At 38.8% G+C, this 25,421-nt stretch overlaps 1 protein-coding gene across 7 annotated transcripts; it reads right to left on the reverse strand.

Annotated features, from left to right (window-relative positions):
- sorbs3 (sorbin and SH3 domain containing 3) lies at positions 1 to 23,960 on the reverse strand. 7 transcript variants are annotated; one of them, XM_024275792.2, is made up of 21 exons: positions 23,693 to 23,960; positions 14,692 to 14,761; positions 13,857 to 14,039; positions 13,612 to 13,684; positions 13,240 to 13,373; positions 13,098 to 13,161; positions 12,710 to 12,742; positions 12,535 to 12,622; positions 10,847 to 10,955; positions 8,381 to 8,434; positions 8,143 to 8,250; positions 7,480 to 7,535; positions 6,515 to 6,582; positions 6,113 to 6,174; positions 5,973 to 6,019; positions 5,749 to 5,863; positions 5,556 to 5,681; positions 4,029 to 4,130; positions 3,409 to 3,494; positions 3,224 to 3,330; positions 1 to 1,202 (listed from the first exon to the last, which is right to left on the reverse strand). In XM_024275792.2, exons 2-21 carry the CDS (start codon positions 14,701 to 14,703, stop codon positions 1,141 to 1,143), a joined length of 1,689 nt encoding a protein of 562 aa, XP_024131560.1. In that variant the 5' UTR covers positions 14,704 to 14,761; positions 23,693 to 23,960; the 3' UTR covers positions 1 to 1,140. The 7 variants fall into 7 exon arrangements, with proteins under 7 accessions (XP_024131560.1, XP_024131558.1, XP_024131557.1 ...); XM_024275790.2 differs by having other exon boundaries at positions 1 to 697; positions 3,606 to 4,130; positions 23,693 to 23,954; XM_024275789.2 differs by having other exon boundaries at positions 3,606 to 4,130; positions 6,113 to 6,171; positions 23,693 to 23,951.
- Between the last annotated feature and the right edge of the window lie 1,461 nt (positions 23,961 to 25,421).

A 25,421-nucleotide genomic window follows, 5' to 3' on the forward strand; every position in this document is an offset into this window, starting at 1 on the left:
TCACTTCAGGTATCACTCTTTATTGTTTAAATTTTATTTATATATAAATTGTGTACCATATATATCCAGTACATTTGAAGCAAATATATATTATACTTTCAGCTTTAGAAACCGTCACAATCTGTACAATCATCCGCAGTTTCTACAAAATAAGGATAATCATGCATTTATCATGTAAAACTCCAAAATGAGACTAACAATCAGGGTTTCAAGTTCATTTTTTTTTCCAAACTTGTCAAAATTGTTGACTGGCACAGATTTGGAGAAGTTTTTAAAATACTGTTTCTGTTTAAAGAGACCACATTAGCCTCACAACCAAAAGATAAATTCAAAAGCAGCTGTAGAAAGTAAAGAAATGAGTAGGAATTTTCTATGCACAGTTTGCCAAAGACACAATACTCTGTTTTTGGCATGAAAAGCTAAATCTTCCTTAAATATTCATTAAAAAATCTTTTTAGTCCAAAGAGTTGATGTTTCATCATTTATAAAGGTGAAAAACACCAATATTCTATAACAGCATCACATATAATGTTCCATTTTTCACTTTTGCATTGGCAAACCAACTGTTTTTTCTTAAAATCCCAATGATAATAACATCGTTCAATAAATGTCCACTGATCTTATTCTGTCTGAACCATTCTGCAGTTTACAGAAGTCTGTGGTGTTTCTTCAGACTCTCTTCAGGTATCTCAAAGATCTGAGGAGCATATTTAAGAAAAACATTAATACTCTAAAAAAAGCTTTAAGCAATCCTTACACATTTCAGCACTGAACTGTGATGGCACTGTGCAGCAAAAGCTGAAAGCATTATCATACACTAAAATCTGAACCAGTGCTTTCTGTGAAAAAGACACAAAAAAAATATCCTAACATTTTCAAATTGAAATGTCCATCGTAATCATCTTCCACAGCCTCATCAGTGTTCATTCTTTTCAATCGGTGTGTGTGAAAACACACTTCAAGTCTGTGCACCACAAACACACACATTTCTGTATGTGCACACACACATGCAGGAGGTGAGAGGGGAAGTCATGAAGCGGCTCTTTTCTGACAGTGTGAGCTGCATGCAGGCCTTGTTGCTCCGTGTTTGGGAGTGGGAGTGAATCTCGACGGGTGTGTGCAAGTGATAAGTTAAGAAAGTTAAACAGGTGTCACATAATTCCCAGGAAAAGTTCCAAACGTATGAGTCCGTTCTGACGTACCTACAAGAGCAGAGCACATGTTAAAATCACACAACAAAATGTGGTTAAAATCTAAAACTATGATTTGCTTCTGGAACTCTACAACCTGCAGTGTATCACTTTGTCCACTAGAGGGAAGTATAGGGTAAAAACTGAGGAGCTGGTCAGTAAGTAGTATTAACTTTTGCAAAGAAATTCAGACAAAACACTTGACGTTTCACATCCCCAGAGTGGTGTTCCGGGCATTCCACATTGAGTGGAGGCCACAGAGGTAAGAGGTAAGTCTGGGCATCTTTGGTTAGACTGCTGCCTGCTAACCCGATCCCAGATGAGCGGAAGAAGATGGGTGTAGGCTAAGTATCTTGGGGTCTTGTTCATGAGTCAAAGCAGGATGAATCGTGAGACCGACAGGTGGATCAGTAAGGCTTCACTAGTTGGTTTCAATTTGTTATAGTAAAAAAAAGAGCTGAGCCAAAAGTCAAATCACTAGATTTAATAGTAAGAATACGTTCCTATCCTCATCTATGGTTATGAATTTTGGGTCATGACCAAAAAAAATAAAATCCCTGATTAAAAAAACAACTGAAGTGAGTTTCCTACACGTGATGGCCAAGCACCCCTTTGAGATAGTCAGAGGAGCTCGGACACTTGGGAGTAGCTCAGAGTAGAGCAGACGCGGAGTGGTAATCTGTTTCAAATACCTCCTGGAGTTATTCCCATTGGGAGGAGTTGGGATGGGCAAACTTTTTGACTCATGGTTCACAAAATGTTCTAAGATTTGTCAGTGGGGTTGTACCATGAGAAGAAGTGAGGTATGTTTAGCTAATCCACCACTTAAGAGAGAGAAATAACATGGAATCTAAATGAAAACATGTTTTATTTTAACTGCAAACTAATATATATTATTTACAAAGAACATTTTGGAATTGTTATTTCGACTTTCCTTTAAATTTTAGTGCCCATGCACCAGTAGGTTGATGTCCCTAAGGGAAAAATACGAACTTAGAGAAAAGCTGAGTTCATGGGCTGTTGGAATGATCAGAAAAATGATCGTCCAACTCAGAAAACAAACATGAATATCAGAAGAAAAAAAAAAAAAAATCTTCACACACTACATGAATGCAGAATACATTTCTGCCAAACAACAAAGGTCAATGTATTTGTAGTGCACCATTCATAGGGAGACACCTTAATTATTAGTTTAACGGGCCCCCCAGCCTTAGTTTGCCCACCCTTGTGTTAAAGTCTCATTATTTACCACACAACTAGATATGTGACATGTGATTTTCACTTTTAGTGATTTAAACCTCCAATCCAATCCCTTATTGGTGGGGTCGAGCAGCGAGACATTGGGCCCCATTTTTAGAGTCTTTGCTATGATTAAATTATGGATTTGAACCCACGACTTTCCACTCTCAGGGCAGACACTCTCTACAAGGAGTTGTCCATGTGAGATGGCCATGAACATCAGAGGTACTACAGTACATCTCTCAGCTAGTTTAGGAGCATTTGGGGGTTCCCCAAGTAGAATAGAATACGTTTCTATGGAGATGGAGGTCTGGCAGACTGCTACACCAGAGACCAACCTCCGATTAGCAGGAGAAGATGGAGAGATTTTTGGGGGATTTGAAATAAGCATGTCACTATAATGTTTGTAACTTATTTACATAACTAAACTAGCACAAATGAACCAGACCGAGGTCATTCTGGTCATTTTAGTCTTTTTCTAGTTATGTCAGGCATCACTCATTGTTAGTTTTATTGTTGTTTATTTTCTTTTTCCTCAAAAAAGGTGTTGCTATAGTGAAAATAATATTTCTGAACGTACAACATGCAATTAGAAATGAGTTTTAAGAACTAATGTCTAAAGAATTATACTTTTTGCTAATTGGTTTGTTTTTTTAATTTTAGTTCTTGAAAATATTTTGCTAATGTTTGTTCAGATAAAAGGTGGTCCAAAACTTATTCTTAAAAAGTGGCTAAGATTTCTTACAGATATAAAAAGTAACAATCTGTCTTATAAAAAATGATAACAAGCTCACCTACAAACCAGCCATCATCACATTTCTCCATGACGTGTACGATATCTCCCTCTCTGAGCTCCAGCTCATCTGAATTCTGCGGCTTGTAGTTGTAAACAGCTTTAAATCTAAAATGGAGAGTACAAAAGATCAGAGAAAACGCAGCATCCCACAGACGGTTTCAGATCTGCGGGACAGAGACGTACAGTTGGCGTTGCCCCACTGGTGAACTGTTGTTGTTCAGTGAGGAGACATGTGGATTTGAAGGAACAACCTGGTTTGGGATTGCACCCTGAGGAAAATAGAAGACTTATCAGACAAAATGATGTGATAAAGAGGTTAGGAGGTGGTCAGGTCAGCGCAGAGACAACACGTGAACATGCTAAGTGACAGTGCAGCAGACCTGTGAGCCGTCAGTGTATCTGGGCGCATTTGTTGGCGGAGCTCCTGCTTTGTGCATATATGCTGGTGACTGAGTGGAAGGAGACGCAGCTCTCACTTTGGAGCTCTGAGCAGACCAGTGGCTGTTGTGGTTGTGGGAGGGAGCAGCGTTGTACGTGCCGTAGGGTGTTCGACCTGGTGAAGGAGTCTGTACGGGAGAGCGGGACTCAGGAACCGGGGAGCCGCATGGAGCAGGTGAGGACGGTGTCACGGGGGAGTGCTGGGGCTTTGGGCTCAGAGAAGCGGGAGAGAAATGCGACAACGGTGAGCGTGGTGAGGGGGAGTGCAGGGGTCGTCCTGGACTCTGTGGTCCAGTGGGGATGGGAGAGGTGGGGCCCGGTGTGCAATCATCCAGAGAGAATTTGGTGCGAGGCATCTTGTTGACCTGGACATAGTTAGCTGGGAAGATGCCGCTCCGGTTTGTTCCAGAGATCCTGCCTTCAAGCCACTTGTCATCAACCTGTCTACTTATGCTGATCACCTCACCCTAAATGACAGAACAAGAAGAAGAATCACTGAAACAAATGTAATTTCCTTTGTTTTAGACAAAAAAGCGTTTCGTTCAAATGTTCGAATGACCTTTATTCTCCTTTTTAGTGTTAATCAATTTTAACACAATTTTCATTTAATGTTGTTGTTTTTTTTAGTGTATACTGGCATAACATCCAGATTCTACCTATGTGATATGAGGTTCAATCTGCCAGCAGCGTGTCACTGTGTGATCTTGCAGAGTCGGTAATGTGTGAAAATGTCTGTTTAAAAAAATTGTTTTAAAGTATATTTTGAATAATAGCAGAAGCCCAGATAGCAAATGTTAACAAAACATTAATTTATACAGTCATTTTTGTCTTACATTCAATGAAGGATCATGTAATTTAAAAAAAACTAAAACAATAAAATAAAAATGTAGAACAAAAAATCCTTCTTTGACACTCTATCACATATTTTGTTATCAAGGAGCTGAAGTTTCTTTTTTAGAATGTATAAAAATATGTAAATGTCTGTTGAGATTGATCAAATCTAAATTTACGAGAAAAAAGTTGTAAATTACGAGAGTGAAGTCATGTTTTTATGACTTGATGAGTCATATTTTGGATTTATAACTTTTTTTTTCATAAGTTTAGGAGTTTTAAAGTCATAAATTTATTTATTTAAATCTTGTAAATTTACGAGAAAAAAGACGTACATTTACGAGAATGTCATAAATTTAGATTACGACTTTTTAAGTCATAAAAATGACTTTAAAATCATAAATATATGACTTCGTCCTCGTAATTCAACATTTACGACTTTTTTCTTGTAAATTTATTAAATTTAGTTTTGTTGTTTGCTTGTTTGTTTGAAAACTGGCCCTAATACTCCTTCCTAAATCTAGTTTCAGACATTTTTTTTCTTTTTTTAAGAAATGTGACTGATTTCTTTTCATCAAAAATAAAAATAATAATTACAATTCAAGAGAAAATATTTATTTCCTCTAATACAGCATCTTCAAAAGGATAGATTAGCCAAAAGCCCAAAGTGTTTCATTTTTTTCTGTGAATTCCATGAATTAAATTGAAAAATGCACTTTTTTGTTCAGATAAAATAACATTTTTGCTTGAACAAGGTTACTTCCAGAGAGCTGTTTGTAAAGAATTTGGCATATTTTAGCTGGCATACATTAGAGCAAGTGGAGGACAAAAGGAGACACCAGTTTAATGACTAAACTACTGCACTGATACTAGCTGGTTTAATGTTTCTGTCATTCACATCACTTTATTAAAAAAAACTAACAAACACAGCAGCAAAATGTAACAAATCCACTAATATTGTCGTATAAAACATGTTTAGACTAACAATAAAAAGAAAGTGTGTCTTGAAGAGGTGCCTTAAAGTTAAACTATTTTTCACAAAGTGTGTTTGAGTTACTCACTTTCCGGAAAGAAAGCTCAACAGGTAAATCAGCGTTGAAGTTATAAAGAGCCACAGCTTCTCCATAGTCCAGCACCTGAATGCTGGGAGACCTGATGGGCGTCGGCTTCTCTGTAGGAGGCAGAATCTAAGAGAAACACGTGAAGTTATCACCATGTAAATATATGAAGTGTTTGGTGAAAGTAGAAACTCACCTCCACATAAGACGTGGGGAAAATGCCCGCTCTACCGTGGTGCTCCCCTTCAAACCAGTTGGCATCGATCTGCCTGTGGATGTAAACGATGTCCCCTTTCTGCAGCGTCAGCTCCCTGAATGAGGAAAGAAGAAGCTCAGTGATGGAAAATCAGGTTACAAAAAATAGAGTTTTAAACATTCATTCAAATGTAATGTAAATTGTTTTCAAATCATGCAACCCACTTGGGTGATTGAGCTGGAAAATTAAACTTGGCTCTTGCAGCTTTCATCTGGAAACAAGATTAAGTCATTACTTGATGTAAAATGTGACCTATTTAACAAGAATTTCTGTTTTTTTTTTAATATAATTTGTGAATTCACACCTTTTTCTCTTCTTTTTTTGATGGAAGCTCCATGGTTTCATTTGCTGATGAAGCGACTTCTGCTGAGGAGCACATGAACACAACCGATTCTCGTTTGTTCAGCAAACACATTTTTCTTTGCCCCCCCCAGAACATGTGTTGCTAAGTTTCAACCCAATTGTCAACACAAAAACTGCAGCAGCTTAAAAGGGGTGTTAAATTCTCAGGAAGAATGACTGGATGAAGCTAATCTTTAATCAGTTCTTTCGAGTTTCCCTTTCCTATTTTTGTGCGCTTCCTCCCCACCCATCTACATCTGTTTCTATAGGGAAAAAAGGGCTTTATAGACTTTCCACATGCTCAACAACTTCTTTTAGTTGTAACAGAAGGATGTGAGAAAGCAAAAATAAAAAGCAGGTTTACCATACGCAGGAGCAGGCGTTGATGACGTTACACCAGAGTGCTGGAAAGGCTGTGCTGATGATGAAGTGCTGAAAAAGTGAAGAAAATATGAGCTTCCTGTGGGTTTTTTTATTACTGTTACTACAAAAGACATCATTTGAAAGCATCTGGTTTAACGATAAGGCATAGAAATGATAGATGTTTAGTGCTAAAAGTGTATAAAAGAAACAAATATGGAATTTTAATAGTGCTTTTTATTATTCTTTCATGATTACAGTGTTAATATAGTGTTTTTAAGTAAGAGTTAATTCAAAATTCAACAAAGAGCTTCCTCTGAGCTCCTTCACATATTTCTTCACAGTATTTCTCTGTACGCAGCCAGGCAGCTTAAAAAAACAGCTTTCAAACGTCTTAAGCTAAATCCTCCAAGATTGGAAAAGGTTCAAATCTGTGAGCTCGGTTTAGCACACAACAGAGAGAATCCAGCAGGAATGTTCAGCGCACACGTGAAAAAAATGCCTGATGTTTGAAAGAACAAAGGTGTTAAGTTCAGAGCTTCTCAATAGAATCATCTGACGAGCATTTTTTCGAGTACTGTATCAATGTTTGCTGGAATTCCTGAAACAGCAGCAGGGAGAGAGCAGCAGCTCCTGCTATGCGGTGATGTCATGCTCAGAGGGGGTCTGTGTCGAGATTTTTCTTTAACCTGTCTTAGCATGTGTTGCTTTGATACAGTCCTCCACCTTTCAGTTTGCAAACAGCCTAATACTGAATGTGCAAATGAAGAAAAAATATAAAAGAGGGGCACAAAGTTGCTGTACTACTCATACTACCCAATTGTTAAACAAAAAGCTACTTAATTTTTGAGTCAAGTGACTAAAAATGTCCAAGAAACTAATTTAAACAGCAAACATAAGCAAATTGGTTAAATGTTCTAATGACTTCCCTCACTGTTAATCAGCATTGGTTTAATGTTGTTGACTAACCTGTGGGTGGTTGCACCAATGTTTGGAGCAGCTACTGGATCCCTGGATCTGGCCTCCTGAAAGCAGAGCAAACACTCAGCACAGTCTCCTCCCCGCAGCCCCTCTCTCTCAGAATCTCACAGCTCAGAGGAAATCTCACAATAACACAAAGTGGAGGTGCTGGCCCCTCCCAGAGGAGCGCAGAAATCTCCTGGGTCCTATTCTCCTTAGGCCACAAACAGCAGCACTGCTGCAGACGTCTGTGATTTTAGTCCGATTGCAGCCCGTAAGGTAAAATCAGTGACAGGAATCAGTAAAAGCGTGAAATGTGCTGTTTTTGGCAAGCAACTCTGGATCTGGAAGTGGAAACGTTATCAAAAAAATCAGATTCAAAGAAAGCCCAACATGATTTTTATTTTGTCTGTGCTTTCTGTGGAGAGCAGGCAGGCATGTGATTAAGGAAAACGGGCCGTTCCGAGTGCAAGGCAGGCAGTTCTGAGGCAGTCATCCGGGTCAAAGAGCGGGAAAGTGGTACGGACGAACCACAGCTAAAGAGGTTGAAGCATCTGACTGACACACAGCTTTCATTAGGAGCACTATAGGAGGAGGGGTGGGGTGCTGCTCTGCTAAGCTGGAAGGAAGGAGGGATGCTTCAGGAGAGAATCAGGAGGGGGGGCTCAGTACCTCACCCCAGCCTCGACGCTGCTTCTTCTGCGAAAGTGTCCTCTCCAGACCCTGAATCTCCGAGTCCAGTTCAGCCTCAAAGCGACTCAGCTCGGACACCAAGCTGGCCTAAGGCCCAGCAGTTATGACGTTGGAATGCAAGATTAGCACAACTACTTGGGGAGCAAATGAAGTCCCTGGCAAAGTTTTCAAAAATGTATCAATTTTGATGACATTTTGATGAGTTAAAGGCACTCACCTCAATGGAAGGAGATTTTGTTTTCTCTGGCGGATTTCTTGAGGATGAAAAAACCTGCAGGAAGATAAAAGGAAGAAAAATAGATGATCAAACTGTTAAGTTTTCCTGAATTGTCGTCATATGAGAGTAAATGGACCAAACTTTAAGCAGTTATTTTTGTTCCTTGTAATGTCATGACTCATCTATATTAAGGCTGGGTATTGATCATTTTAAGAATTGATTCAATGCGATTGACAATTTTTTTTCATATCCATTTGATCCACTCAATTCAATTTGACTCAATTAAATTTTGAGTTCACACAGTTTACACATTAGTTTAGAAATACAATAATAATCTACTATATATTTTTATATTAATCTGATACAGTTCAAATACTTTAAAATGTGAAATAATGAGATTGTTAACAGCATATAGTGTCACATGGTTTCTCAAAAGGAGAAGTTCTAACAAAAATGTTCAGATCATTAACATGTAAACATTATTCTGCATCTTCTGGAGGGCGTTTCAGTTTGACCACTAGGTGGAGCTTGAGCTATAGCAGTACACTTTTTCAAGAAGAATAGGCAAAGAATGCGTTAAAAAAAAAGGCCATGAATAGTTACTTTAAAAATATTTCCCTATAAGAGTTTGGAAATTAATGCCTGTGAGTTTATAAAAATGTTAATTTAGTCAGCAATGCATGTTTAGGTTGACCAAGCGTTAGCATTAGCCGTCCTATGGGAAATTCCATTATACGTTAGCATCAAGCTAGCGGACTTTAACTTTATGTGCTAAATTGACTTATATTTTATGCATCGATTATTTATTGATCTATTAAGCTTAAATTGAATCAGATCAATTGATTGATTTTATCAACCCGACCCTAATCTAAGGTGTTAATGTAGGCAAAATAAGCAATATTTAAATCAATATTCACCCAAACAGAACTAATTGATCTGCAAATCTTTAACTGCATAGCTAACCTTTAAAGATACAGTTGCAAGAGAAGGCATGTGAACCCGTTAGGAGTACCTCAGTTTCTGTAGGAAATAGACACATGATATGTTTTTGTATTTTAATCTAAATCACAGCGATGGAGAAAAACATTGCCTGCATAAATCACAACATTTCATGTTTTCATGTTTTTATTGAACACAATCATGTGTTCAGTTTATGCATAGATTCAAAAAATTCACATATTTTCTTCTGTAACCGTACTTGTTTTTTTTTTTTTTTATATGGAGGAGGTTGTATCATGATTAGAACAGTTAGTAGTTTATCTATAGGTTATACAGCCCCATTAAAGATCATAAATTGGATTCATTTGAATGTTTTAGCCACACTTCGAGATAAACTACATAAAACATTCATAATGTCATTTGTTGCCAATGTATAAGGAGGCTGCGGGCTTATAAAAGAATATTAAAACGCGATAAAAGTTTGAGGGGAATTTGTAAAGTCACTTGTAAAATTTATAGCTGAATGTCTGAATTATAAATACAACATAGATCATTGAAGGCAACCAAACGTTTGTACTAAATCCTTAAAATATCAGTAAAAATATGATTTAGAACACAGGTTAAACAAATGCAGCCTTTAGGAGATGCTGAACAAGCCAGCGTTTTTCTACTTCCAACATGCTTGGCAGATACTTTTAAAGCCTCTCTTTAAAAAATTACATTAATGGCAGCAGATTTTATCAAACAATACTTTAAAAGGCCCTGCTAGTTATTCTTATTTTAAACTGTTGGACCCTCCTCCCAACCATGCTGTGAGTGTTCCTCCCGCCTATTAGACTATATTATTGCAGTGCAGCTGAACAACACCCGATACGAGCTGCTATTTCCAAACACCGTCCGGGACATTCAGCATCGGCTGCTGTCATAAAAAGGAAATTAAATAAGTCTCCATGCTGTGAGGCATTATACACCACAAGAGGTTAACACCATAATGCGAATCACAAGGCACACATCAGCTCCCTCGGTGGAGCGGAAACAAAGATTCCTTTTCTTCACGAGTGTAGACACAACACAATAACCGCAGCAGATCTAGGACATTGTTTTGGGAGCGATTCAAAAGGCAGCAGCTTCAGAGGCACCTCTCTGCAACTCAGCGGGGCTTTTTCTGTTACACAAGAGCCTGCACCATCCAGGACTTACAGGATCATGAATGAAGATCCTCAACAAAGCATCTAATAAATCATTGACTGAGTGCGGAACCATTGGTCATGTCTTTTCTTGTCTGGAAGGTTGAACACACAAATGTCAGAGATCCACTGCAGTAACAATAAATGATCTCAACTCGTTAGTTTCCTGAATCCTGTGTCGACTTAAGTACCTTTGCGTGAGAAGATGAAATATGAGGATTTAACCTCTAATCCTTAAAGAAAAGGTGGCTAACCTGTGCTTTAGGGCCTCACAGGGAAAACAGACAAAAGTGGAACATTTTCAGAGTCTGCTACAGTTTTCTGCCTGCATGAGGCGTACCTGGCTGTAGCTGTCTGAGGTTGTGCTCTTTCCTGGTTCAAAATCAAAGATGCTCCGTGGCTGTGGCTGAAGCTTCCCTGGGTCTGACAGCTTATCGACATCCTCCCTCCTGAGACACAGCATGCAGAGAGACACACATGTTAGCCATGAACAGCAGCTTCATCAACAAATCCCAACTTGTCTGTCCCACACGTTTTCCCTCCCCTGCCCCTAACGTGAGTTAAGGCTGGTATTTACGCGCCTGCTGTGGATCAGATAAACAAAAAGATGAAAGGAAGCCTTTCACATATCAAAAAGTACAAATATTTAAATTCCAGACGACGGTTTATTTGAATTAACTTAAATGTTTCCATAGGAGTTCTGGGAGCATCAAGAACAAATCATTTTTTTATAGAATGAAATGATGATTTCCTGTCAACAAATTAAGTTTCTGCCCTAAAATAAAAGCAGCAAATGTGTGCTAAGCTAACAGCCTAGAAAGTTGATGGATTTAATTTGCCTTTCAGGAAAATTTGCACAATACAATTTCGACCCGTTTACTTTTTTATTTATTTTTTTATTTTTTTATGTCCATGACTCAGGGGCAGAGCTAGAGCGTTTTATATGGGGTAGGAGGGCAGAAGACTTTGGAAGGGAGGCAAACAAGAACAGCAGAGTGGAAGGCTCTGAGAGGATCAAAAATGCATAGTTCTAATGGAACATTCACACCAGGGTCGGCAGGTGTGGCGGGGGCGTCAAGTTTCAATGTAAAGTCATTGTACAGACGCGGTCTGAGGTTATTGGAGCGCGATTTGGGCATCGGACACGGCACGTCCACCAATCAGGCACTCAGCTTTGGGCTTGTGATGTTTTCAGTGACTCGATCAAACCCAGCGAACATTTCAATGTGGACCCCACCCCTGCCCAGGCACCCAGCAGAAATAGCGAGGTCTACTGTCCAAGCTGCTGGTTGGGCAGCATGTCAAAAGAGAGGCGGCAGATGCAAATTTGCCACGTCCGCTGTAAATGGAACATAATAGTTTTACTATTATTAACGCTTTTACTACATTTTAAAATGTTGCTTTTGCTATTTTTGAAACGCGTAAAGAAGCATGTATTGATAATTTCTTAATCTTTGCCAACAATGAGACTAATAGTGACTCATAAATGGGGGGGTAAGTGCGTAGCAAAGCCTTTTCCTGGTGGGGCAGCGGCCCCCCTAGTCCCCCTGTAGCTCCGCCCCTGCCATGACTGCTACTTCAGCTTAACTTCTTTAAGTTCAAGTTTAGAGAAAATGTTCTGTAATATGTTGGATGTTTATTTCCTGCTGCTTTGCATCCATTGTTTTTTTTTAAGTTTGGACACATAATTATAGGTTTTTGTCAATATGTTCCGCATCATAACCAAGATTTTTATGAGGAGATCCATTACAGCTTTGACATCAGCAACACACAAACTGTTTGTGTCTCTTGGCCTCAGAAAATCTAATAAATTTTAATCTGCTTTTCTGAAAATGAGAGTTATGTTTACAGAAATGATACAAAGTTTTCTTATAGACTTTTCATGTATTTTTTTAAATAAAGCTTTGAGGCCTTACATTTATTTTCAAACCACAGAAAAGCATCGAGGTTGACAGCTTTATTAAACTGCACAGTGGGGTGAAATGAATGACTGTCAACTATGTAGAAACTTCATCTGTGTAGACTCACCAGTCTGGCAGAGCTCCATGAGGTGTTAGTCTGAAAAGATTCTGGTCGTCTTTATCGTTTGTCTCTGCGCTGCCAGACAACTGTAGACCTGTGGATCAGTTCAGTGAAGATAAGAATTAAAATGTACTGTGCAGCCAAGTGTAATAATGATGTGGAATCTAACAGAATCACTCACGTTCAGACGGCCAGGGCTCAGACTCCTCCAACTCTGATTCCAAAAAACAAACAAAATAAATACTTTTTTAGATATTTTGCACGCATTTATAAGAGAATTGCAGTTATTAACCATGTATTACAAGAAATCTTTTAGGATTAAATTGTTGGGCAATAGAGTTGTTCTACACTAATTCAGACAAATGACCTTAAGCTTGAGGAGGGACTGAGATAAAAAGTTGGATTATTGACAGAGCTCATGACACAATGCTCTTTCATCATGTTGCCTCTGCAACACTCTGTCGCTGTATCACCTCTGTCGTTTCAGGCGCATTGACACAGTGGAATTCATTGTGCAGTCGAGCGTGGGAGAAGAAGAGGAGAAGGAGGAGGAGGAGCGGCGTCCTTACCTTCTGGCTTCTTGTGGATCTGTCTGAACATGCTCCTGTACCAGTCTTTGGGTTTGTTGACACTCTGATGAAAGAAAAGAAGGGAGGTGCAGAAAGTGAGTAATCTACAAAACACAGAGAACATGAAGTTATTTGGTCTTACAGATCTGGAAGCGATGGGCATCCCGCTCTCATCCACAGGACCTATCCCGGAAAACTTGATGAATCTCTCCTCCCGAACAGGTGCCCAGCTTCTGGGTAGAGTGGAGGAGCTGCGGTCTCCGTTCGGCACTTTGCCTGCAAAACAGCCACCCGGTTGCAACAATTCAGGGGATTTTTAGGAAAAACAGTGGTTATAGTCTAGCTAGCTCCCACATAATTTCTCTCATAGTTTGAATTTTCATCGACATATCCATTTAAAAATCTCTTTTTTCAAAATGTTTTCATCTTAACTTTCAACAGCTTTTGCACCAAAACAGAAACTTAAAACATTACCTTAAATATGTATCTTTTTTTGATATAATGGGGGTCTTACTTTGTGTTTCTGAAGGTCCATAGTATGATCCAAAGCTAAGAGCTGATGGTCCTCCTCCATTCATCTCTGACCCCTAGATTAGAGATTATGAACAGAAATCAGCATAATCCATTGGAAAGTTAACTTTTCTAAATCTTTTATCAAATCTATCAAGCAATACTTTATTTTTCCACAAGGAGGAGCTCTTCATCACCAAATTCCTCCTCAGCTTCAACGCTATAAACAACTTAAAGGTCACCACATGCCTTGACTTCTTCGATCGTCTTCCTCGCATAAGGACTCAGAGGAGAAGCAGGAAGTCCAGGGGAGATGACCACCTCATGGGTCAGCTCAGGAGAAGTTAGAACATGCTGCTTTGAAGAAATTCCCGGCTCTCCGGAGAAAACGGGCCCGGAGCCATTCAGACGGCCGAGCACTTCTGCACTTTGCTGGACACAGAGGAAATGAGATATGGATGAGCAACAACAATGTGTGAACTTTGCTCCTGCCATGTTTTCCCTAACAGTTGAGCGTAAACAACGCTCGCTGTGGGAAACCATGTGAGCACAGCCATTCTCCAGAGAATAACTGGCCTCTTTTAGGGGGAGCCTGTGATGAAAAGGCCCCTAATTCAGCAGTGGGAATCGGCGTCCCTCTCCTTCTATATCATATCTCTTCTGACACAAATGTGGGAAGAGCTCACTTGAGGGGCAGCGAGGGGGCACCAGATCGTTATGAGACCATTAACTCCCCACACTAGTCTTTCCCTGTCAGGGGGAGGAGCCGAGGTCAAAGAAAATGGTTAGGGATTCTTAATGTCAACCTTAAACTCCAACAGTCTCCATGGTAATCTTTTTCGTGCTCTGTCAGCACACAATGCCAGGTCTAACTCTTGTGTTGGAACGCTGTGTTTTTGAATCAGGTGCTTTCATCCTGCCTGCGTGGTTACTAGAGGTCATGGGAAAGACCTGCGTGCCTGTTAGTGACAGTTCAGCTGCTATCTGCCCCACAGACGTCAGCTGTTGTTGTTCTTTGGGATTTTTGGACAAGTTTACAGTTGAAACTTTTATGCAAATAATAGAACGAAAACAAGGAGCTCACCTGAGTCTGCATGTGTTCTGCTCCAATCGGTGTGGGGTTTATCAAACTCTCGCGCACAGCATGAAGTTTTCTACAGACACAACAATAAAGGATGAAATGTTTTTAATTCTCCAAATTCCATAATAATCATATAATTTCAGATTTTTTTTTTTGATGTAAACTGCAGTGTGTCAACAAAGATCCGACTGTTTTTTAATGAGATTGGGACTTTTTTTTTTCTTGCTTTTTAAAATTTTTATGTGAGGCACTTTAAGCTACTTTAGTTGAAAAAATACTTGCAAATAAAGTTTGATTTGATTGACAAACCCATAACATTATGTGCATTAAAACCACATCCTCAACTGTTGGCCTTTCATTATGAACTTCATTCAGAACACTCTTATTGTTTTCCCATAAACATCAAATTACTTTTCATAATGACAGGAAGATTCAAATAATAATTTAATAAATCTACCAAAAAAGCAAGAATTTTTTAAATAAATTACTCACAATTGTTATATAATTTCATATATGTATGCTTATAAATGATATTTACAGCTAATTTTCATGTTAGGGGTTATTTGCACGACAAAAACACGTTTAAAATAAGTAAGATTCTCACCCCATTGACAGATTTTCTTTATACAAGCAGAAATAACTGGAAATATAGTTAGAAAAAGATGGTTCATAAAGAATTCTTATTTTAAGAAAAAATTCTAGTCACTCAAACTAAGATATTATTGAAAACCAATTGAGACTTTTTTAAGTTTCTTAGAGTTCTCTTTTTTCTTTGCAGTGAGTCATCTGAAATACAAAATGTGTTTTATTTTTTTAATCATTCTTATGTGTATTTTTTATGGTGTTGCTCATTTCTGTTTTTGACTTTCAAGTTTCTAATCATAAAAATTCATATTTGACCATCAGACAGTCTGGATAATTGCTCCATTATCCCGTCCTATCTGAATTCCAAAGAGTGAGTGCATATTTGCTGTAACCAAGGAAAAATTGACCAAACAATGAGCGTGACTCACATTCCTGTCTCATTTTCCCCAGTCTTTCAATGACATAATAAGCTTGTCTTGAATCGGACTGGATGGTGGACGGGATCAGGAGCGGAAAGCAGAGACCTACTCCTAATTATCAGTCTGCTGTTTCAACATCAAAAGCATGCTGATGTGTGTTTATAGTAGAAACCAGACATCCATGAACTCAAAAGATTTCTAGTAAATTGGAAACTGATTTGTGGTCTAGTAAAAATATTAGGCAAATGAGCAACTTTTTGACAAAAAACATAAAAAAGCAACAACCACATATGGGCAAACATGTTCCTGGGGTAATAGCAGCCTCCAAACAAATCCTTTTAATGAGTTTTCCAGGAGGAATTTTACACTAACCTCTGCCAAAAAACTCCAAAAAAAGTTCTGTTTTCTGTCTGTGTGCAGTATAAAACCCAGCCGTTGACAGAACCGATGATGTAGTTACCAGACAACAGTGTCAGTCATCTGAATAATCAGATAATCGGTGTTACGAAACAGGGAAAAAGAGCTGGGGATTGTGAATTGTGACAACAATCTTATTAATGATCGTGCATGACAGATAGCTGAGCGCAGGGATCCCATCCAGATGATGAGTCATTGACCAGAGACAATGCAAACAAACTGCATTCACACTACTGTTTGACTTGCTGATCTGCATTTCCATCTGATCTCATCTGAGCAGGAAACATCTCGCAGGGATAAACAGGTAAAAAGAAGAGTCATTTTTCATTTCACTTGTAGAGAAAACAAAGGATCTATTCTTTTATAGAAGCTAACAATAAAAACAAAGCAAATCTTTAACACTAAGCTACTTTTTACAAGCTAAAACTTCAATTAAAATAACCTCAAACACAACAAATGCACCCAATCGGAAATACTGTTTAAAACTAACAAACTAAAGAACCTTATTTTAAAAGTTTAGAGTTTCTTTATATAGTAAATGAGCTTATTTGACAGTAAAAATGAACATGTAAAAGCTTTTTAAATTTAATTTGACCTATTGTGATGCATTTTATGTTAAAAGAACAAAACGTAAACAGTGAGGGAGTTCAAACTTAGTTAAAGTATATGACAAATCTCAAATTGATGTTGTTTGTCCCTGTGTGGTCTAATGATGAATTGGCAGCCTGTACAGGGTTTGTCCCTCCCTCGCCCCCTGACAGCTGGGACAGTTTCCAGCACCTCCACAGCCCAGAAGGGTATAGAAAATGGATGGATTGAAGGCGTAAACCTTTGAGGTTTGTTTACTTTTTGAAACGTAAAAGGGGAAAAAAAGTCTCATTTTTTCCAAGAATTCATTCCATGACTAAACCCATACTGTAACAGCAACTGTGTTTCATATGAACCAAGATCTACTCATCTACTAAACTTGTAACTCCTTTGGAAGCTCCAATCATGATGTAACCTAATAAGGCCAAACCTCTGTTGATGGTGAGCAAAGAAAAGCCCGCTCCAGAAGTCTGGTTCTCTGTGGGCTGGTTTTGAACGTTCAGTATGTTCTTATGTAATTGCAGAGACTCAACACAGAAGGCAGCTTCCACATAAAGGCTCCTGGATGCTATCTTTGTGATGTGTCCTTCTGCAGGCCTGCACCGGATCAGATTTGGAGAAAGGAAAAGCATGGCCTTAAAAAGCCATTCTCCTCCATTCTGGAGCAGATGTCCTCCTTTGGAGATGCGTTCACAATGTTGGACTTGCAGGTTTTGTTTGCTGGTGAAAGGAACTCAGCAGAGCAGAATGCAGCTGTGGACATCATCAACGGATTTTGACTTGGAATGATCTTCGTCTGTCCCCAGGAAATGCAGAGAATGTCTTCAGGGAATTTAACTTGTAAAGTGATCCAAAAACAACCAAAAGCTAGAATAGTATCAAGAAAACAGGAAATCCAAACTAAGACAAACATCTATGGAGATCCCTTCAAATTCAACAAAACATAGTCAAATTAATCTCTCTTGGAAAATGTTGTTTAAAATTGCACTTAAAAATAATAGTCCATAGTAACAGAAAACACGATTCTGCACTGATCTGTCACAGGAGAGTGAGCATGCAACACTTGAGGCTGTTTCAGATAAACTGGAAATACAAGACAGGAAGTGAATCACTAAATCACAACTGATGGAGATGATGAAAGAAAGACTAATTTTACTGATTTTGCAGATTAAAGTCGATGTGCAAAAGCGTGTCAGTAAAGGTGCTTCAAGTTCACTCAGTAAACTGTAGTCAGGTTTAAACAAAACAAAAAATAAATTTCCTCTTTCCTCTCACTTCAGTTTGACTTTTTTAGGGCCCAGTTTCATTAATCTCTCATCGTTTCCATGTTTTTGCTCCACTCTTTGATTGCAAAAATAGTGGTTTGGAGGCGTTTCCATACATACGTACAGCTTTCCTAAAATCCCAATGCATTTTTATCAAGTCTTGGTCAGGATTCTTTTCTTTTTCTGTCATTGAGATTAGTGACATCGACCTCTGGCTAAAGTCCCTGTAACAACAGAATAAAACCTGCTCACCTCCGCCCATGGTACAATCAAGCAAGGTACTTGACCTAAATTATTGATTGATGGCCACAGGCAAATCTGTGGTCGTACTGGCTTGATGATCAAATAGGAAGAGCCTAAATGAAGAGATTTTTAAAAAATGTTTTCCTTTTTACTTTGAAAACTTGGGTAGATAATGAATTCTCGGTCAAATCATCAACTAACATGCTTAAGAATGGGTCTGAAAAGATCCAGCTGATATACTTCATCGGATTTTTGACAAATGAGAAACCATGAATCTCCTCCTCCAACTAAAAGTGTTGTTTATTAGCTTAGATTAATAGTTGTTTCATTGGAGACTGATATTTCATTTCAATAGATTTGGCCCTCATAAAAAGTCACCAGCATCTGTCAGGATGTGACTCTATTTCTCTAAATGTTCACGCCCTTGTTTCATATCCTATTAATATTTTCATTTCTGGTTTTGTTTCATCAGAATTGTATGAATTGAACTGATGTATCATCCTGACATCAGTTTTGACATTTTTTAAAAGTGACCTCCAGAAGACAGTCACTCCAGGATTCTGCAATCGCACAACTACCCACAGATCTAACCACACATTTTTCTCAACAAAGTTCGTTTCATCACAGTAACTTTGCTGGAACACTGAGTGAACTTGATGGAAGACCTAATCATTTGTTAATAGAGATGTATAAACAAAAACACTAATTGTACCATTTATAAAATTCAAAACATTTTGGCAATGCTTCTTTTTACAGCACAGTACTTACAAGGTACATGGTTACATAGTTATTTATGAGGCACATTAACTTGTCACACTAATTCAAGGTACTTAAAAGGTACTTTCTGTGTAACTACTCTCTTATTACACACGGTAAAGACCACGAAACACATAAACTTACCACATCAAAACAAGTGTTTTTTTCAAGTGTTTTCCTTCTAACTGAAACAGATGCTTTTAAATAAAGTTCAGATTCAATGAAAGAATTCCTGAATTAAGGCTGGGTAACCCATGGTCACATCTAACGAAACATTTAACTAAAAAAAATAGTTTTTCCTCCCCCAAATCTGTGTTTTTTAAATGTAACTTATTTTTATTTAAACCAAAAAAAGCAAGTTTAGTTTTTCAGCAAGATTGTAACATACATTTCTCTGGGATAATTGACAAGCTAGTCACTAATTTACAACTGTTCATGTTTTATAGTTGCAATTAATTACATGACAAAAAGTTTGCTTGATTTTAAAATAAATCAATATTTACTAAGGAATGTCATCATTTCTTGTGGAGTTAGGTACAATTATAAATCAATAAACTGTGATTTCCTCCCACAGCCTTAGTTGAAAATTTTCATTGAAAAATATAAGTTTTTTTTGGGAGAAACTGTCACAAATTAAGTATTTTTGTGTGCAGTAGCTATAAAGAAGGCCTGTATAATCCTGGAGTCACTAAGAAAACATCCTGCAGGCGTTGTATCACTGTTCATCTTGGATTGACTCTCTGGAACAGAAAGTAAAGAGATAAGCTGATCAGTTTCTTTTACAGAAACTTCTAATTGTTGTTAGGTGATTTTGTTACACATAACCAGTTTCCCAATGTGTGGGAGGTTATCATGGCCTATCAGCTGTACAATTCCCTTACCTCCAATATTCAATATAACACCAGTGACTAGATATATAGTAAACTAGAAAGTCATTTTAGTTGGTAGGAGTCATATTTTCCTTCTACATAAAGATGTAAGATGACATCTTGTTTTAAAGATGCTGAGCAGAGACCATCCTCAAAGACAGACTTCGATAAAAAAATGTGTTTTTAACATTTTCTTGTAGCATTTTTCTCATGATTGAGGACATATATAAAGAAAATTCCTCTTAATATTGCATTTCTGAGTATTTCTTCCTTCAAATTGATGCAAAAATACAGTTGGAAAAAGCTTTTAGGTGTCACTACGGTGAGCCACAAGCTCTCCGTTCTGATGCATCCACTTGCAGAGAAATAGATCCATGTATGTCTTTGTTTTCCTCATCCGAGCTAACATCAGGCTCAAAACTGCATCAAATATTTCTCTCAAATATTTCTCGCTGCTGGTTATGTTAGGTTGTGAGGGGCTGTAAGCTAGCAGTTGAGTGTGTGAACAGATGGATGATGGGAAGCGTGGAGGTTGTTCCACACCTACAACTCAGAGGTTAATTTCTAATGAACTACTGCAGAAACTGTCCTAGAAAACAACACAAGTGCTTTGATTTTGGCTAATAAACAGCATAATCATAATTTAAAGACCACTGAGAATGCTTGGAGTGGGACTTTAAAGCTTCAAGGAACAACAGTGTTGCAGGAAAAAGCTGAATAAACTATAATTATGTGTTCTGAAGGAAAACGGTGTCATGTCAAAACTCTATACCTTCCTCAGAATGATGTGACAGGTCTTCTGTAGAAGATCATGACCCGGAAGGGAGTTCCTTCATACATTGCTGCTCACATTAGTAACCCTGTCAAGGTAACAACGCATTCTTCAACGTAAACATGCGGAGGGTTGACCCCTGACCTTTTGTGGTTGTCTTCCAGGAAAGTTGTCCTCATAGGGAGGATTTCTCTTTCGTAAGAAGAAAGATTTGGTTTCTAGTCGTTGGAATCTGTTTCCTGATTCCACAACGCGGGATCTGTTGAAGACTCACAAGGAGATTTCTTTATCATAAACACAATATCCGTGTTTCATAATCTCCACATTAAACAGCTTTGATTCATGACGTGCTGCTTTCCTGGACGTGAATACATGTGATGATCTCATAGTGACAGCAGAGTCAAGTCCAATCATTTCCTGATAAACACTACATTACAGCCGCTCAACAAATTACACAACCAGCCAGTAAAACCAAAGACATCATCGCTTTAAAAATGCTGAGGTGCCAGTTACAAGCAGTTTGAGTGAATAAAACAGACGTTTTATGGACGCGTTCTGTGAGTCAGCGTGCTGCTATGTGAGAGGCTAGCTGTGTCAGGACGAGCACGCTGAGCAGATGTGTGGACAGAGTCCATACAAGGTCCTGCAGCAGCAGGTTTATGATACTCAGTGATTGAGGGGGATACACGCATTTATCACAGAGAGAAGTATTTCACCTCCTTGTATGGTGCTCCACCAGCCTAAACAACAGGAGGAGTCTGTGTGTGCTTCATATCAATGGAGAGTTCCAGCAGAAGTATCAAGCCAGTAAATCCCAGCAGTTTTCCCTCCTCAAGAGGAGACTAGCACAGAGTCGATTATTCTCATCAAAAGAAATTCAGTTCATCAAAGCATGAGAAAAATGTCCCAAATCCTCCTGCTTGTCATCTTGCATTTTTAAAGCTGAGCATGGGCTGAGGATATGAACTCTGGCAGCCGGACCCTCAGAATCACCACAAAGGGAGTCACGGGGGGCTGTGGAAATCTCCCCGACAGTGAGGGGAGTCTGGACGGTCCAGGAGATCTGTTTCAGGATGAGCATGGTGATCTCACCTGGCTCGCGTAGATATTTGGAAACACTACCCACAGTGTGCTCTGTGTGTTCATGCATGGATGCATGTATTATTCCACCTGCTCGGTCAGTAAACTCTGCTGTTGCAATACTGAACTTCCACAGATTAAAGGCTTTATTTCCCTGTCAGACGCTTTGTAAAAATACAGACTTAAAACATGAGAAACACTGTGTAAACCTGAGCAGTCAGACTGGTTACTCAACACACTTGCAAAACAGCCCTACCTGAGTTTCTGCGTTGCCACAAAAGTCTCTCGATGGTGCTCCCTTCTCTACGAGTGTCCCCACTGACAAAAACCTTCCCTCTAACCTGATCGGGGTACGGACACAACCCCGTTTCAGCTCTGGAGTTTCCCTCTTCTGACTCCTGAAACTGGCCAGGTCGCCTCTCACACACCCAGCCCTCACACCGCCTGCCTCCGACGAAAGACTTCCCGGTTGACAAGCATCACCATGACAACCCCCTTCAGCCGGCGTTTAAAAGGCACCCTGCACTTGGCTTGTCAGTTCAGGGGCACCTCCTTCAGTGAAGCAGCCCCATTGTTGTGATAAGGTGATATTTCACAGCACAGGGTTAACCAAAGGGGAACACAAACAGTTCATCACCTCTGCTGCCCCAATACGGCCGAGCGACTCCATGATGCCCCCTCCTAATGATCTTTCCTGTCAATATTGTTTGCATGTGAAGGACTGAGCCTTTAAACTATCTTTCTTTCCTTCATATGTGCAAAGATATTCAAATTCAGATGAGCATAAATAATTTAGTCAAACTCATGAGTCGTTCTTGATCAAATCAAACCCCTAAAAGGACAAAATGTGTGCATACAGTCTGCTTTCGTCCTGCTGAAAAACCAGGAGATCAGGTTTGGGTGCAATTCTAAACATTGAAAGGCCTCATAGAGTTCTAGTTCTGAGCCTGAGAGTTATCTCACTCAAACGTTGATTTGTTTTAACAACTTTGTGCAAGCCGCTTTCCTCCTGAAACTTAAGGACTCTACTTTTTTAATAATTCAGCGGTCTGGCTTGAAAATCGTGGGGGCAGAGCCTGCACTGCTCTCAGGGTTGTTTTTGGCCAAAGGGTAGAGCTCCCCAACATGAAGCCTTCTTAATTAGTGCCCCGCTCCAGCAAACTTTTTCCTTCCTGCTTGCACTTCTGTCATTATGTTACTCTGTAGTTAAATGAGGTAATCCTGCAAACAGCCGTAACAGGTTAAAGCTACAACCGAACATCTTTCCCACACATCAAATCCTCAGACACCTTGTTGAAAATGAAGCAGGAAACGGAGGGAAGGTAAACTCTTTAGCTACGTGGTTCTTCACTGGTGTGGAAAGTTTCCAGCAGATCTTTATTGCTCTGTAAAGAGCAGCCACTGCCCTTTCACATATAATGCCAGTGCGCTGCAGAGGCTCATTAAAAGGATAACAGCCAAAGATTCCAGGGAGAGAATTTACCATGACATAAGTTGATTATGCAATGAAAAACCACATCATCTAGTAACCAAAGTTACAGGTTTTTTGTGAGCTTTTCCAAAAAAGAGACCATAAAAGATTCAGTTACTATCAGTTAAGATGAGGGAGCCAGCACACGTCTACAGGTTAAAGGTATCAGGAACATGGAGGCTCAAGATAAGAACTATTTGAAGTCCTGAAGTGCAAAATGTGGGAATATCTAAAAAAAACACACTAAAACAACTTATTTTGGTTGAATTTGTGGAAAGATTTTCTGAAAATCTCTAACAAATGGATTTTTGGGGATCTTTATAAACTGTAAACAAAATTTCTTTTCAGTATATTTAGAAAAACGTTGAAGATCAAGTTTCTTCATTCATAAAACAATCCTAAATGTTGCTCCTGTAAAGTGTAACTTCTACTCAGAACTATTTAAAGTTCTGAAGAATCTGTCTACCCTGTCAACCTTCACTTCCTCATCACTCTTGCTGCTTTAGTCTAAGAGGAGGCACAAGTAGTACAGTACTTACAGGCTGCGCAGTCAGACCTTCTCGGCACAGAAGAAGAGAGGAACTGATCCAGGAGGAGGAGGGAACCACCACTTCTCCCCTCTAACTCCACTCCCTCCCTTTTCAGTCGGAGGACAACAGGGTGGCTTTTATCTGTAGTGAATGATTCAGCGTGGGTCTGAATCTTTCCCTGGCTGTCTGTAGGCGTGCTGGCATGTGTTTGTTATGCGGCCATTCACTTTAACGCTCATCAGGGAGACAGCACTCCGTAATAGTTTCCATCCACAGCTGGAAATAATAGATTCCCATCCAGTCATGAGCTAAGCAGGACAGCTTGTCAGTCGGTGCAAGAGTCGGTTTCTCTGTGCAGAAAAGAAGCGGAGCTAACACATGTTTTGTAGCAGTCTGTTTACTGTCTGCTGTTATCAGAAGATGTGTCTGATACATTTGTTCCTCACACAAAAGACAGTCTGGGAAGCTTTATACATGATCCAAGTGGTTGAGTTAACTCGCTTCACCTGTTTCTCACAGACGCATACAGACTGACTGCCTCACACTTGCAAGAGAACATCAAGGCTTCCAGAACCGAGTCAACTCAACTTCCTAAAACCTGAAAAACTTACACTCCAACCATAAGAACCAGGCTATGAATCGAATTCTAGAACAGTGAAGCTGCAAGGTCCTGGCAGGGTTTACGTGTTTATTCCCACGGTTTTCTTATCCCCAGAAACAGATGTTTGGTAGATTCCTTCACTGTGAGATCAAAAGCAGGGCAGTTCTGCCATCCAAGATAAATATTTAACAGGTAGGCTGTGAGATCACAAACCAAAGGTCACACCTTCAGTCTTTTGTCTGGAGTCCATCCACATGTCAAAACAACAATCTCAAGGAACTTCACCTTAGTGAGCCTAGTGTTATGGTTGGAGTTGAAGCTCAAGTACAAATACATTATGGTATTTTTATTTAAATATGGCATTTAAAAATTGATTTTATAATATACAAAAATATATTTCTAAACTTTAAAAAATATATATGTTATGTGTCACACGCCACAGTTTAATGTCCCTATCTCAAAGAGTTAACATGTATTTATCATGAAGTGATTGGCTTTTCTCAAAATAAATATGGATGTGCTGCCCTCTGGTGGTTAAAAAGAGCACTGCTGGTTTCAAATATGTGCATAACCGACAGATGTCGCCAGAGTTGAACATTCATCTCAACAAGTGAAAAAAAGAGGAAAATACTAATAAAACTCGCTAAATAGGAATCTAAATTCAAGTCTTCGTGTTTTTAAAATAAAACAAAAATATTTTTGAGCAATACAAAAAAGGTTAAATAAAATTAAAATAAAAAATATAGATACTCACTTGGGGACCATGTTTTTATTGAAATTGTATTTCTCCTCAGATGTTTTCAGAAAAATGTCCCAAGGAGGCAAAACCAATAAAAGTAGAAGTTTCTCCTCAGATGTTTTCAGAAAAATGTCCCAAGGAGGCAAAACCAATAAAAGTAGAAGTTTATGTTTCACTGCTTAAAGAGTCACTCTGATGAAAGTCATGTTTTTTTATTGTTTTAGAGCTGATTTCCAGAATCAATTCAATTCACCAGAGCCTGGATCAATTCGATTCTGATTTATTTAGATTATTTTGATCCACTCAATTCTATTTCATCCAAATCAATGTTGAGTTTACACGGTATACACATTTAGACATATTTGTTTAGAAATACATTGATAATCTATATATGTTAT

The sequence above is a fragment of the Oryzias melastigma genome, linkage group LG9 (assembly GCF_002922805.2).
Source record: "Oryzias melastigma strain HK-1 linkage group LG9, ASM292280v2, whole genome shotgun sequence".
NCBI classification, from domain to species: Eukaryota; Metazoa; Chordata; class Actinopteri; order Beloniformes; family Adrianichthyidae; genus Oryzias; species Oryzias melastigma.